The following is a 15905-nucleotide window of genomic DNA, read 5'->3' on the forward strand; positions in this document are numbered from 1 at the left end:
GCGGAACTAGTGGCGGTGCTAGGGGGCACCAGCCAAAATCTTGCCTAAGGCGTCATTTAGGCTAGGGCCGGCTCTGCCGGGACCCTCCAGATCTCAGCGGTCATCGATATCGAATCTGTATCAATGGATGCTGGGTCGGGCCGTGTGTACAGATGTGTCATATCAAATTAATCAGCACAATCTTCTTGTGCATAATTTTTTTGCAAACATTCGCAAACATCCTGACATGCCATGATGGGCTGTTTAGCATGACTGCAGCAAAGATGAACATTTTTGCGTATGCAGTCATTAGACCTTCAGCGTCTAGGTTGACAGTCAAAAGGTTGATAACTATTGGTCGACATGGTTAAAAGGACAACATTTTTAAATTTTTTTTATTTTTGAGCCGACATGTGTCCACAGGTGGTATTTCATACCCTACCATCCACTATGGCCTGTGGGAGCATATAATAGTGTGCCTAGCGCAGTGAGGGGACGCGACACACTTAGACGGTGTCCACACCAACCTATGTTGACAGGCAACCAATAATCATGAAAAAGTCATGTTGACCTTTTGACCATGTCAACCTTTTCACCCCGTCTACCAATAGTGGTCGACCTTTTGACTGTAGACCTAGACATTGTAGATCTAATCAGAGCCAGATTAAGGTCTAAATGGGCCTGGAGCTGAAAATTATCAATGGCCTATTATGCACAATAATAGGGGTTGTGGCCAGCACCTAATAATGTGGGGGGCGTGACCAGTGTTCTGTTTGGGTGGTCTGCTCATGGGTGTGTCTGTATTTGTGTAAATACTTTCAACTAATTATACATGCCTGGAAAAGGCAGGGGGCTGGCATAAGAAAAATGCAGGGAGATATATTGGCAGGTGCCCTCCAAAGGTGCACATGCAAGATACCGATGTTCTAAGATACTTGCAGGGTGAGGCAGCATTCCAGTCATAAAAAAAATACTGAAAGCCGAAACATGGTAGACAACATTTCAGCACCTTTTATGTGGCTACCTAAATTTACCACACCATATACCACTTATACAAATCATGCAACACAATAGTAACCCCTTTATACTGTACTTGCCTCTTACACATTGTGCCACATGGAATGAGCCAAAATTCACACTGACTGAGCCAAAATTCACTCTATGGCACACAGATTAAGGCAAAATACACATTTTGCCACATGGATTGAGCCAAAATACACATTATTATACCAAACAGATTGAGCAATAATGCACAATATGCTTCATAGATAGGGGCATTGCGCGCTGAAGGCGCGCATTAAAAATTTACACCATAATGCCTATTACATGTTAAGCCAAACACCATATTCTCCATTACGTATTATGCCAAACACCATAATGCCTATGAAAAATTATGCTACTTAAGTGTTGCTTACCAACATGTTCATTGCCAGGGGTTCCATGCTTATTGCCAGGGGTTCCATGCTCATTGCCATGTGGGATTACATGCTCATTGCCAAGGGGGAATACATGCTTGCGGTAACTGGGGGATAGCCGCCGCCGGGCAGAAATGACAGCCATTGACAGCTGGGCAGAGAGCAGGGGGCTGCCTGGCTGTATTCAGAGCACTGCATGTCCCAGCTATTTAAAATAATACCCCTTTCACACCAGAAAATGCAGGGATTTACCCGGGAATATGGCCCCAAGATCATGCAGGGACATTCCCGGACTGGACCGTTTTACACCAGCCTAGTCCCTGCATTTTTTTGTGTGAGGGGGAGAGAAAACAACCCCCGCCCCCCTTTAAACAACCAGCTATATCTTCGGAACCAACTGACCGATTTACATGTAGGCTTCAAATGATTTTGGTCCCATGAAACTGGGCCATTTGGTTCCAGAGAAATCTGTCAAACAACATGAACAGCCATGAAATTACATTTCAGAAATGAAAAAAAAAAATTGGTTTACCCACAATATCTCTAGAACCAATGAACCCATATGGACCAGGTATCAGATTGAAGGCCCAGCGATTTGGGTTAGACTGAGATCAACCTCAAGCTTCTGTGATGCCGGAGGAGGAACTGGCAGCCGTTGGAATCGGGTGGAGGTCGGAATTAGCGGGTCCCATGTTATCCTATGGGGAAAACGTTCCAGGTTTGCCTGTCGGTATCTCCGGTTCCCGTGGGGCTACCGACACGGGGCTGGGCTCGTTGGAAAGCTCTGGTCCTCAGCTACAGAATCGGCCTATTTGGAGAATGGGCCTGGAGCTGTAGCTCCATCAGCCCCATTGTTAATCCGGCCCTGGATCTAATATACCGTAGCCACATATTTGTATGACTGTAATCAAAATTCTAAGCAAATTAATCCATGGTATGAACCAGTGCATCTTGTTTATGTGGGTATGGGTCATAGCGTCAACAGTAATTAGGTTGACACTATTGGTCAACAGGCAAAGGTCGACACAGGAAAAAGGTCGACATGCATTAGGTTAATGTGGTCAAATGGGCGACACAAGCAATGCGTCGACATGCAAAAGGTCGACATGTGGTTTCGTGGGTTTTTTTTGTGTCTATGTCGACATGGACACCATATAAGTGCACCACTTCGCTCCCCATGCTTTCGGCACACTATTATATTCTCCCTCTATGTCCACGTGGATAGTTAACTATGAAAGTTATTAAACTTCTTTAATATAGATGAGACAATACATCAAAAAGTTAATGCAGTAGCACAATAACAAGTATAGAAGCATTGCATGTCAGCAATAAAAAGAAACACCATTTTTATGGAGTCATAACTGAGTTAATGAACTAAATACTATGACCGTAAAGACTGCAAAAGGTGTTTTACAGAGTACCTTACGGCATGCCAGGAAAGCTTCATATCCTATGATGGAGAACCCTGGCATCTTCCCTCCCACTAAAGAACTATGGGTGCACCTCCAACCACATCTGAATCTAAAGCGACTAGAAAGAAATGTGGTTGCACCTTCTATAGTATGTAAATTGTTAGTATGGGGAATTGTTTACAACTACAGTATATGTAAAAGTAAAAACATCCAGGTTATAATATGGTCATAAAAGTCGTACATTATCAGACAGCATAACAAATAATTAACCCACTACTATCATTACCTACAATATATTATTGATATTCAGTCAAAGCAAAACAGTGAGGACTTATTTGGCATAGTGAGTATTTGTGGGAGGTAACGGAAGGTGGACTGTTCAAAGGACAGATGTCTGTGCCTGCAGCTTACTTGTAATAGATGGGGCAGATGTATTAAGCCTCACGAAGAGATAAACTGGAGATAAATTGGAAAGAGATAACGCACTAGCCAATCAACTCCCATCTGTCCTATTTCAAACAAAGCTGATTGGCTGGTGCGTTATCTCCTTCCACTTTATCTCCAGTTTATCTCTTCACCAGGCTTAATACATCTGGCACATTCTGAGCAACCATAGGGTTGGTAATTTGATCGCTGGAGTGACCAATGGTGTATACTAATATGCAAGCAGTGGAAATTTACAATCGTGACAGGATTTGCCTCCAGCTGTGACTCAGACTCCAAGTACTTACTCAACATAATAGATTCCATACTGCGGGTCCTCTATTTTCTCCCAGCCATATGGAAGTTCTAAAAAGAAACAGAGAGCCCTCATTTTAGCAATATTCACTAACATTTGTTTCAAGTAGGGGTCTATAGCTACAAAATATATTAAAACACGTGGTAAAAGCACAACCGTTAAGAACTGCTAAAAAATTTAGACAATTCAGATGCATACAAGATGGCAATGATACTGTAATCAGTTAATTTTAAATACAAAAACAAATAACTCAATTTAACTTTTAATCAATTAAGGCAAGGTTTAGACTATGGGGTGTATTCATTGCAGCTGGCAAGGGGGTTAAACGGCGGGGAACGCGAAAAACAAGCAATCCTTGCCATTTAACCCCCGCGTCGGCCGCTCACCCTATTCAACATTCTGGGGGAATCCTTGCTGTCAGAGAACGGCGAGGATTCCCCCAAACAGCGAGGCTCACGGCTAATGCAGAGAGTCCGCTGCATTTAGCGGTGAGTCTCAATGTTTTAGTGGCCGCATACACCGTCCCCCCTCGCTCCATTTTTGGAGCGAAGGGGAAACAGCGTATGCAGGGGGTCAGTTGAATAATGACCCTGCGATCTGTGACCGTGAGCAGTCAGCCCCGCTCGCTGTCACAGCTCACCCCCAGAATTGAATACTGCCTTATAAATTAGTATTCAATTAAGTCACTTTTATCCATTACATCAGAATCAGCTTTACAGTATTTGGCTAGGTAAACGTACTTGCGTACACTAAGAATTTTGACGATTTGGATTAATATGCAACAGCCAGGAAGGTTAAAAAGTAACAGTACATATATATATATATATAGATATATATATATCTATATATATCTATATATATCTATATATATCTATATCTATATATCTATATATCTATATATATATACATAGATAATGGCAGATTGGAGGTCCGGCACTCGTTAGTATCGTGAAGGTAGATGCTGAGGTGCCTGCCCAGGTAGCAACAGGTTGCCCCAATATAGTGTGTGTAATGAAGGCGGCACTTTCCAGTCTTGTTCAGGTGAAGGAGTTGTTGGCCCTAAAAAAGAAGGCGCTTGACATTCCACGTAGTGAATTACTCAAGGGTAGTAAACATAAGGATACATCTGCTAACAACAAAATCCCGTGGGTTAACCAATTCTCAACTAGGAGTAAGAACAACATCACTAAAGCTAAACAATTCTGGCCAGCAGTTTCAACTGATAAAGACCTGCCCCTCCTGGCCAATACTAGATTACTACCTAGCCTCACTAGGGGCAAAAATATCAAAGACCAGGTTGTCAAATTGGATATATCGGGGTGGGACAGACTGCCGGTGCCCACGTTCCTGGGGAGGAAAAATGGGTGCTACCGCTGCCTGGGCTGCATTACCTGCAGGTCCATGATAGTGGGTGCTACCTTTAACCACCCACATTCTGGGAAATGTATCCCCATTAAATACACCTTGTCATGTCACTCTTCATACGTTGTGTATCTTCTTACTTGTCCCTGTGACCTGTCCTATGTGGGGAAAACACAACGCACGTTCAAAGAGCGGATGGCCCTACATAGGTCAGGCATACACCAGGGATTGATGAGTGGCCATAGCGATCAGCCAGTGGCACGCCACTGTATCAAATTTGGCCACAGTGTGGCAAGTATGAGGTCCACTGCTATAGACCAGGTACCCGCATCTCTACGAGGAGGTAACAGGAACAAAAAATTGATGCAGTTGGAATGCAAATGGATTTTTTACCTACAGACGCTTGCTCCTAAAGGCTTGAACGAGCAGTGGGGGTTACAAGGTTACCTCTGAACATTAGGCCTGTCGTTATAATAATTACCTACTGCTGTATAACTCAGTTTGCGGTTGTTTGTGGTTTTTCTAATCCATATACATCTGGAATGCTGCTATTGATTATTTGACCTATATCTATATATAGCATATAATGGCTTATTTTTGACCATTATTCAGGTGGTTAATGGCAATATAATGCAGTAGCCTAACTAATGGTTGATAACTAGACGTGGAGTCTAATTTAAAGTATGGTATAATTTTGTGTTTGATATACCTTGTTTTAATGTGTTATTTCTATTTATGTTATTATTTGCAGGTTGCCTGGCAACGCGGGCGAAGCCGGGGCACAGCAGAGTGACTTGCGGCTAAGATCAGCTGATCAGGGGCGAGTCGGCCTCGCCACAGTGAACAGCGGGGTGACGTAATCACGCTGGACTAGCGCGACGCGTCACTCAGGTGCGACGTGGCGAATGGGGACTCGCACTCAGACGCTATCTACTGCAGCTGCTCACGGTGATACCGGTAAGCTCAGGTGACGCCTGATTGGTTTGGGGGTGGGATCTGTCTGCTTTATATACCTTGATGTTTTTAGTATGCACTTGTATGTCCTTGAGAACGGGGTAACAGCCGAAACGCCGTTGGATTAAAGGCTTTTTTATTTCACCTGAACAAGACTGGAGAGTGCCGCCTTCTTTACACACACTATATATATATATATATATATATATATATATATATATATATATATATATATATATATATATATATACATACACATATATATATATATATACATATATATACACAGATATGTGCCCTGGGGAGGGTTAGGACACGGACATGGGGAACATATATTGAAAAAGTCTCCTGTTTCCCTGGAGACGAAACGTGTTGACTACTTCCGGTACCAGACATCACATCCGGTCCCTTGAGGTCCATGCACTAATGCCCTCCATTCGCCAGCGGCTCCAGCTGCCGGGATTATGCCTCACCGCAAATAAGCGCCAGACTGCCTGTCCCAGGGGCACACAGCCTCTTCACAACAAAAACGGCTGAATGCTCCAGCTCTCACCAGCGTGCTGCCTTCACGCCAGTCACATGCCATCTCAAACTTATTGCCTGAATCAGCTACGAATGAGATGACTATCCAGCTGCACATTTCATCCTATTAAGGCACTGTTACAACTGCTTGTGCTTATCTGCATTTACCCTATACGGGGACTTAAAGCTGGCAAAACTAACTTCGCCCTTAAACACAGCGGGTGTGTGGATAACAACCATTGTGTTAAATCAATCTAACACCCAGTGAATTAACAAACTACACCTGCTTATTAACCCCTCATCTGCTGTCCCCCGCCGCATCCCCTCACCTGATGTCAGGGTAGCCTCCTGCTGTGCTGCCCGGACCAGTGACCTCCGCCTCCCTAGCACCGAAACATCCCTGTTCCGAGTGCTTCGGGGACACACTCCCTCCCCTCCCCTCCCGCTGGCAAGAGCTGGCCTTTGCGATACTAATCACATATTTTAGTACATACAGTATGCGATTAGTATCAATGCGAATTTTGGCAGGATGTACCGCAATTGCTTGTCTGTATTCCTATGTCCCTACATCTGGGCATTTGTATAATCTTATGAAATGCAAATAAGATGCATTTTAAGCAAAAAAAGATGCTCAACTATAGCAGTGGAACTGCCAGCTAATTTACGCCAGGCACTTACGCCATGGCCTATTGAGGCTAGAAGACACGTGTATTTTCATGAAATGGGTGTTCTTGGCTTCTGCTGTGATTTGGTGATGCCCTGATGGATGCTGTGCTGAAAGATGGTTGCTGTGCTGGAAGATGGGTGGTGGGGGTCAGAGTCTAAACAAGTGGTCGTACTCGAGGGCACCAGACAAAATCTTGCTTAGGGCCATCTCTGTGGGGGAGCGATTAACTCTGGATCCCCGCGGCAGCTTCTTCTTTAAAAGCAGTGTGCCCTTTCTGTACTAGCCATCACTCTCTCTCCTCCCAGTAATGCCTCTGTGAAAGAGTACAGAAGGGGAGTAGCACACTGCTTTAACAGGAGCAGCTGCCACGGGGATCCAGAGTACATCTACCCCCACACTGGGAAGTGGGAAAAGAAGAGGCTGGCACCATAGGGGCACCAGAAATGATTTTATTCTACGAACCCTCACCTGAAAACATTCTGGCACCCCTGCATAAATATGCAAAGAGTAACTGTTAAAAGGAATAATGTACAGTATAATGGATTAATTACATGTTCTGCATATTGGAGGGAAAGCCATCTGTGATGTTAAGTGACTGTATATAAAAAGATCTAGTAAGCCCACTCGAAGCAAATGCTTCCAAAGCTAGCCTCCTTCCGTGTGATTGCCTCTGTGTTTGTGCATGTGTGAGAAAGATGTATTTTCACTCACTGCCAACAGATGGCAGTGTTTCAGTGCTGCACGGACACTAGATTTATATATAAATGATGATAGCTAGTAGTGCCATCCGCAATATATAAGTGAACAAATAGTGCCGCACGGACACTAGATTTATATATAAATGATGATAGCTAGTAGTGCCATCCGCAATATATAAGTGAACAAATAGTGCCGCACGGACACTAGATTTTTATATAAATGATGATAGCTAGTAGTGCCATCCGCAATATATAAGCGAACAAGCAGTGCCGCACGAACACTAGATTTATATATAAATGATGATAGCTAGTAGTGCCATCCGCAATATATAAGCGAACAAGCAGTGCCGCACGGACACTAGATTTATATATAAATGATGATAGCAAGTAGTGCCATCCGCAATATATAAGCGAACAAGCAGTGCCGCACGGACACTAGGTTTATATATAAATGATGATAGCTAGTAGTGCAATCCGCAATATATAAGCGAACAAGCAGTGCCGCACGGACACTAGATTTATATATAAATGATGATAGCTAGTAGTGCCATCCGCAATATATAAGCGAACAAGCAGTGCCGCACGGACACTAGATTTATATATAAATGATGATAGCTAGTAGTGCCATCCGCAATATATAAGCGAACAAGCAGTGCCGCACGGACACTAGATTTATATATAAATGAGGATAGCTAGTAGTGCCATCCGCAATATATAAGCGAACAAGCAGTGCCGCACGGACACTAGATTTATATATAAATGATGATAGCTAGTAGCGCCATCCGCAATATATAAGCGAACAAGCAGTGCCGCACGGACACTAGATTTATATATAATTGATGATAGCTAGTAGTGCCAACCGCAATATATAAGCGAACAAGTAATGCCGCACGGACACTAGATTTATATATAAATGAGGATAGCTAGTAGTGCCATCCGCAATATATAAGCGAACAAGCAGTGCCGCACGGACACTAGATTTATATATAAATGATGATAGCTAGTAGTGCCATCCGAAATATATAAGCGAACAAGCAGTGCCGCACGGACACTAGATTTATATATAAATGAGGATAGCTAGTAGTGCCATCCGCAATATATAAGCAAACAAGCAGTGCCGCACGGACACTAGATTTATATATAAATGATGATAGCTAGTAGTGCCATCCGCAATATATAAGCGAACAAGCAGTGCCGCACGGACACTAGATTTATATATAAATGATGATAGCTAGTAGTGCCATCCACAATATATAAGCGAACAAGCAGTGCCGCACGGACACTAGATTTATATATAAATGATGATAGCTAGTAGTGCCATCCGCAATATATAAGCGAACAAGCAGTGCCGCACGGACACTAGATTTATATATAAATGATGATAGCTAGTAGTGCCATCCGCAATATATAAGCGAACAAGCAGTGCCGCACGGACACTAGATTTATATATAAATGATGATAGCTAGTAGTGCCATCCGCAATATATAAGCGAACAAGCAGTTTTCAGAGCATCAGATAAACGGTTACTAATTATTAAACACAGATAAGCGGAATGTGACACATAGCCTGCTGGCTGAGGCATTGGCTCATCATGTACTACAATACTTTGAAGATTTTTCTCACAATGCCTTGGGTCGTATTTACTTAAATGTACATGATGTTCTAGCACAGCTGGGTGTGAATGATAACTCTGATCTGGAAAGGACAGCGGTTTTGACTAATATGAGCTTGTACAGCTGTGTTATGACTTTACATTGTTTGTGGATATAGAACATCCAGTGAAAAAAGGATGTACATACTGATCGCATTTGTGGGTGTTTATTAGATGGGAAAAGCCACAATGATGACTATGAATGATGCTTCAATGTATACAACTGTAATATAAAATACTAGTTGAAAGCTTCTCAAAATGACGGATCAGTCCCCATCTGCTCCCACCTCCTCTCTGGCTTCACAGCTCCCTCGGTCCATATCCAGGAAGTTTGAAACATATCATTTTGGTTTCACTTTCTGTTAAGGGGTCATTTTTATCTGTCGAGTGGCCGCTAGAGGTCACTGGTGAAACTTCACCTCACAAAGGTGAGGAGGATAAAGGGGGGGGTATTTAATCCTGGGTCCCGACTGTCAGTACGTCCAGACAGTTGTGACCCTGGTTTTGCTCACCTGTTATTCGGCAGGCGGGATTCAATGTGCCGCATGCCTATCGGCGAAAAGGGGGCATGTCCGCGGAAACGGCCGTGTATTGTCGATATACATCCGTGAACCCACAGCCGTTCTCGACACAGCTGGCCCGGCTTTTACAGTCGGGTCCGTTCTGCCGAGATACCGCTTCAATGCTGTCGGGAAAGACAGCATTGAATAGGCACACACTGCTATTTCCCCCATCGTAAATCGCTGTGGCAATTGAATACCCCCATAGCCTTTATAGTGATCAATTGATTTAATCTAAGTATTTTCATAAATAATTTTTCATTCACCTGACAGCAAAGAGTCTCAACCTGTCTGGTGAATAATACAGTAAGAGGATGCAAGAGTGTTATTTCTTATAATACAGTAGATGACATTTAATAACAAACACATAGAATACACACTTAAAATGTAAAGACTGTCAAATTCACAACTTGGAAAGTGAATATTAAGACAATCATTACAATTTAAAAGCATGGTGTTATTTTTAGAGGGAATCTTAAATTTAGATCCCTAAAAAAGATATCCTATTACATGGAGAAATTTGCCAAATGGTAAAAAATCAAGCTCCTCAGTCTGATAGTTCTATCAGGCTATCCAATTACAGACCATTTTTACCATGCAGTAAATGACCCATTAGTGTGCGTTAACGCGTGGGATCTAGGATAAATTCCCAGATTATATGTTAGTTAGAGGCTGCTTATTGGTGATTCTGCTTTGTAAGGAAGAACCCCCAATAAGAGTTTATATGGCAACTGAATAGACCTCAGGGGATTAAGACTAGGTATACAATAAAGACTAAACAATATCTGAAGAAGAGGATTACTTCACTTTAAATCAGCCTTAATAAGAGTATTTACCTCCATCATCACAGTCTTCTGGAGCTTTTGCTTTCTTACAAAGCCTGGGATCCAACCACGTTGTTGTTTTGGTATTGTGGCTGATAATAAAATACAACAATTTAAAATCAGGAAACAGATGTTGATATTAGATAGAAGTGTTGGGCCCTTTAGCTCAATACTGATACATACAGATGGAGCGGGTCCCATCTTTGGCCGGCGCTCGCCAGATCCCTTGCACTGGCGAGCGCCGGCGATAGAGACTGGGACGCACGTGCGTCCCAGTTTTCTGTCGGGGGGTGGGCGGGAACCCTGTCCGTCTCCGCTTCAGGGAGTGATACTGTATTAATTGGTCACTAGATGGCACTAATTAATTAACATATATGCACATGACAGTGTGTATAATATATATATATATATATATATATATATATATATATATATATATATATATATATATATATATATATTAAATATACACACAAACACACTCATAAAGCAAGTCCCTAACACTTGTACTGTATTAACACAGAGGTGGCAGTGGCACTCACAGAATGAAGCGTATGAACAAATGCTTACAGAGACTTCTGAATCTCAACTAATTCTAATTAATCCTGTGAGTGCCACTGCCACCTCTGTTAATGCAATGTCTATTATAGTGGCCCACCGTTCTGCCCCATTGATAATTGCCCCTGTAGCACACACCTTTGTGGCCTCTATGACTGTGTCCTGGCTCCTGCAGTGTGTCCCGCACCGCACCGTCAACCTGCTCCAGAGTCCAGCCCAAAAAAACACTAGACCGCCCGCCGGCTCAGGTCTAGTTCCCCTCTGCATGCGTGTAATGACGTCGGCGGGAGGAGGGCAGCGTCATTCAGTAGCGCGGGGAGGTGTGAGTTGAACGGCGGGCAGCGGGCATCCAAAAATTCTGCAGCAGGTGGCAACATTTATTTAAATGTCTCTCAGCCAAGTCCAGCGCCCGGATCTGCGTTGCTGCCGGCACCGCTCAGTCATCAGATGCCGGCCCGGCCGCCTCCACCGCCGGGTCAGTCATCCGCAACGGATGCCACTGAATACCAGGCCGCGACTTTCTGGGCCGACGACGTCGTGGTCAGGCGCATGCCCCATCACCCTTTAAAAGTGGGAGGAGTTTTGAAACAATGGGGCCCCCCAGGGAATCTCCTGGTCCCCCGCCAGGCCAGTCCGAGCCTGGGGTGCAGGGAGGAGGAGAGCCCGCCTGCAGCAGCACCCGGCCGGATAAGGAAGGAAGGGGGGAGCCATTGGGGAGCCGCTGCGCATCACCGGCCACAACAGAAAGGACAGCTCTTAATGCAAGAGCTGTTCTTTGCCATAATTATCGCCTATGTTGGTGCATAGGCGATAATTATGTCTGCGGTAGCCGGCGATGTGTGGCGAAGTGCGGGCACAGATGTTAGAGCATCCCGCCCTTAGACTTTTACAATATATTTGAGTTTTGATGTAAGTAAAGCAACTTTGAGTCTTGTGGAAGAAACCCAGGTACTCTTTACCTAGAACGGCGCCCATCGCGGGCATCGCATGTACATCGTATGCCATTGTAATGGCATGCGATGCGACCGATGCCCGCGATTTTACATAGAAATGCATGTTAAAATGTAAATCGCGTCGGTCGGTCGCATCGCATGCGACCAAAAAATTTGCATGCGATGCGACCGACGCGATTACCACGATTTTACATAGGAAACAATGTTAAATGGCCCAATTGACCCGATTTTACATAGAAAACAATGTTAAATGGCCCACAGACCCCAAACAGCCACCCTGAAGTGTGAAATGGCCCCCCCAATTGTTAACGCCACCCCACGATCAACCCGAAGCATGGCGAGCGCAGCGAGCCCCCAAGGGGCGGCGGAACGCGTCCTCCGACCTTTTCATACCCCCACTACCCACGTCGGCGTGGAGTTGAGAATAGAAAGTGTGGCGAGCCCGAAGCGTGGCGAGCGCAGCAATCCCCGCGAGGGGATGCGGATACCTTCACAAGTATCCGCGTCCCCTCACGGGCTTCACAGGTATGCGCGTCCGCACGCCACGCTTCGGGCTCGGTGGCTCGCTGCGCTCGCCACACTTTCTATTCTCAACTCCACGCCGACGTGGATAGTGGAGGTATGAAAAGGTCGGAGGACGCGTACCGCCGCCCCTCGCGGACTCGCTGCGCTCGCCACGCTTCAGGTTGACGTTGATCGTGGGGTGGCGTTAACAATTGGGGGGGCCATTTCACACTTCAGGGTGGCTATTTGTGGTCTGTGGGCCAAAATCGTGGGCGCCGTTCTAGGTAAAGAGTACCGAAACCCACTATATTTATTTTATTATCAATATTCTTACTATACTTAAAGTTAACTTACTCAATAAAGTATATCATTCCTGCTTCGGTGTAGGCCATTTCCCAGTTCTTTGGAAGCGGTTCCACATTCTCGCCTTGAGTTAAATAATTCCTGAAGTCCATAGAACTGTTGGTCTGATTGTAGCTAGGGACGGTTTTTCCCCAATCTGTGGGGTCTGGTCTGTCTCTATGTTCTGAAACATTTCCAAGGACAGAGTAAGCTTAGGGTGATACTAATTTAACTAGTCAAGGGACTCTTCTCATAAGTGTCAACATTTTTAAATCATTACTAGTGACATTACCAGTGACAATTTGTAAGAATGTCTGTCAAAGCTCATTAACAAAGTACTATTCTAGATAGGCCCCAATAGACTTCTAATATCTGTAAGGATAAGATTAGCAAACTCTATGGTTTTGTATTTTAACTACTATTATTCAATACAAATTAACATGTAGAGTTGGTAGATTCAATGAAATGCATTGTACTCAATATGACATTAAAGAAACTACTGGTCAGCTATTGTGGAGTTTCTTTTTTTTTTCTGATAGTGACGTTACAGACACAAACCTGTCCTATGGAAATTAGAGACTGATAGCAACTTTATCCCTTCTGGTTTTCTGGAGAGAAATGTATTGAGAAAAGATACAGGGCCAGATGCACTAAGCTTCAAAAGTGATAAAATGGAGAGTGATGAAAAACCAGTCAATCAGCTCCTGTGTGACATTTTTCAAACACTGTCTGTGACATGGCAGGTAGGAGCTGATTGGCTGGCTGTTTATCTCTTTCCATTTTAAACACTTTTTGAAGCTTAGTGCATCTAGCCCATAGAAGGCAAACATTAGGGCTGCTCACTGGAATATTTAATACACTCTCTTGATACTATGAGGCCAAATAATGTTCTCAAAAGAATGAATTAACAGGCTATTTGCTCTACAGTGTAATTCATACAGTATTGAGCCAACATAACTGAAACAGAAAATCAAAACAGACTGTGGCTCTGGATGTGTGTACAGCTCTGCTTGGATCATGGCCAGTGGTACAATTCCCTTCTATGTAGTCCATTACGTCAATCAAACTTATCTTTCAGGTTTATAAATACAAACTGCAGCAGACACGTTCCTCAACCCGATACTATTGCATTTAGACTACAACTTTAAAGAGGTTTGAAGCTACAGAATAGTTTATGGAAAAGAACAATTCAGGCCCCACCTGCACTTCCACTGCTGCCATTGACTGCCTCTCTCTCCTCATCCTCTTCCTCTTCTGGTAGAGAAGAGTCTGTGCGCTGCATCTTACTAACAGAGGTTGTTCTCTTCCTTGTAGTCTCTGTGTCAAAGTCTGCATCAAATAGGACCCCGTCCACTGGGTCAGGTTGAAAGGGACTTGGCTCAGCTGGGGGCTTTGGAGTGCCATAAAAATTACCTGCCAGTGAAACAGAAATTGTTCAGTGCTATGCAAAATGACTGGAACAACAATATATATTACACGGTATAAGATTCATATAGAAAAGTTAAAGCGGTCAGATGTTATAAGAAATGAATGAATCTGTAACCCGGAGTACAGTATTTCAGTAGGATGTGCCAAAACAATAAAATCTTTATGGTCCAAGAGACAATTATGTCTTGATAATAAAATTAAATATTCTAATTTGGTCCAACAAGGTGTTTTTTTTTTTTTAGTTTGAAAAACAAATCTATTTCTCACATAACCCTAAACCCTAGTTTGGATAATTTCTAATGCAATATCTCGCCACAGCAGAAAAGGTGTTTAATCCTACTACAGTTTTTCGGGAAAAGATAAAATGCAGAATGCTCTAATTCTCTCTCCACATGTTGCTGATACAAACATGCCCTCAGCGACTACACTAGTGGAAAATAAATCCCAATTCTGCATTTTCTTATAAGTATTAAGCAGAATATACGATCATCTGCAATTGGAAAAATCAGTATTATGCCTGGCTATATACTGTAATTCCTATACACAAATATCTCATTAAGATGTGTATTTCAGGAAGTAAATTTATGACCATTTCTGCTTACAGTACTGCATTAAAGGATCCAAGGAAATAATGGGATGTGTACAATGTTTTAAGCAAGCATAGATCTCTCGCCCTATTTATCAGAACACAGAGACCTTTCGCAGAGTAGATTCGGTACTTGTTTCCTATATATTTCCTATATATAGTACCGAGCCCGAAGCGTGGCGAGCGCAGCGAGCCCCGCGTATTACTTTACATGTATTCCATGTCCGCTCGCAACACTATATAAAATCAACTCCACGCCAACGTGGATAGTGGGGGTATGAAAAGGTCGGAGGGCGCGGGCTCGCTGCGCTCGCCACGCTTCGGGTTGGCGTTGATAGTGGGGGTGGCATGGGGGTGCTTTTAACATTTTAAGCACCCATTACAGTGCTTATACAATTAATTATCTTATAGGGGGCACATTTAACATTGAAAACACCCATTAGGGTTCTTATACAATTTTAAATCGTATACCATTGTATATGGCATACAATGCGATGGTATACAATTTAAAATTGTATAACATCGGCTGCCATCGCATCGCATACCATCGTATGCCTTATGGTATGCGATGGGCGCCGTGCTAGGAAACAAGTACCGTAGATTTTTTTTATCGATACATATTCCTTCCTTAATGATTATCCTAGTCTTATATCAGGAACTGAAGAACAACTACAGATGTAGTAGCCACGCTCATTGCTGCTGCAGTTCCGCCATCCAGGTATCCTAGTCGCACCAAAACAATCGCATCTTA

The 15905-nt window shown here is 43.5% G+C and overlaps 1 protein-coding gene across 3 annotated transcripts in view; it reads right to left on the reverse strand.

The window, feature by feature from the left end:
* Positions 1–15905, reverse strand: part of MAGI3 (membrane associated guanylate kinase, WW and PDZ domain containing 3) — a 344066-nt gene that overhangs the window by 95447 nt on the left and 232714 nt on the right. For all 3 annotated transcript variants that reach the window (XM_083172771.1, XM_083172770.1, XM_083172772.1), the window contains 4 exons: positions 14341–14553; positions 13153–13324; positions 10796–10875; positions 3538–3595 (listed from right to left, as the gene is read on the reverse strand). In XM_083172771.1, coding sequence (XP_083028897.1) covers positions 3538–3595; positions 10796–10875; positions 13153–13324; positions 14341–14553 — 523 coding nt within the window. The remainder of the gene's footprint in view (positions 1–3537; positions 3596–10795; positions 10876–13152; positions 13325–14340; positions 14554–15905) is intronic.

Source organism: Crinia signifera, chromosome 2, assembly GCF_055691185.1.
Source record: "Crinia signifera chromosome 2, ASM5569118v1, whole genome shotgun sequence".
Lineage (NCBI taxonomy): Eukaryota > Metazoa > Chordata > Amphibia > Anura > Myobatrachidae > Crinia > Crinia signifera.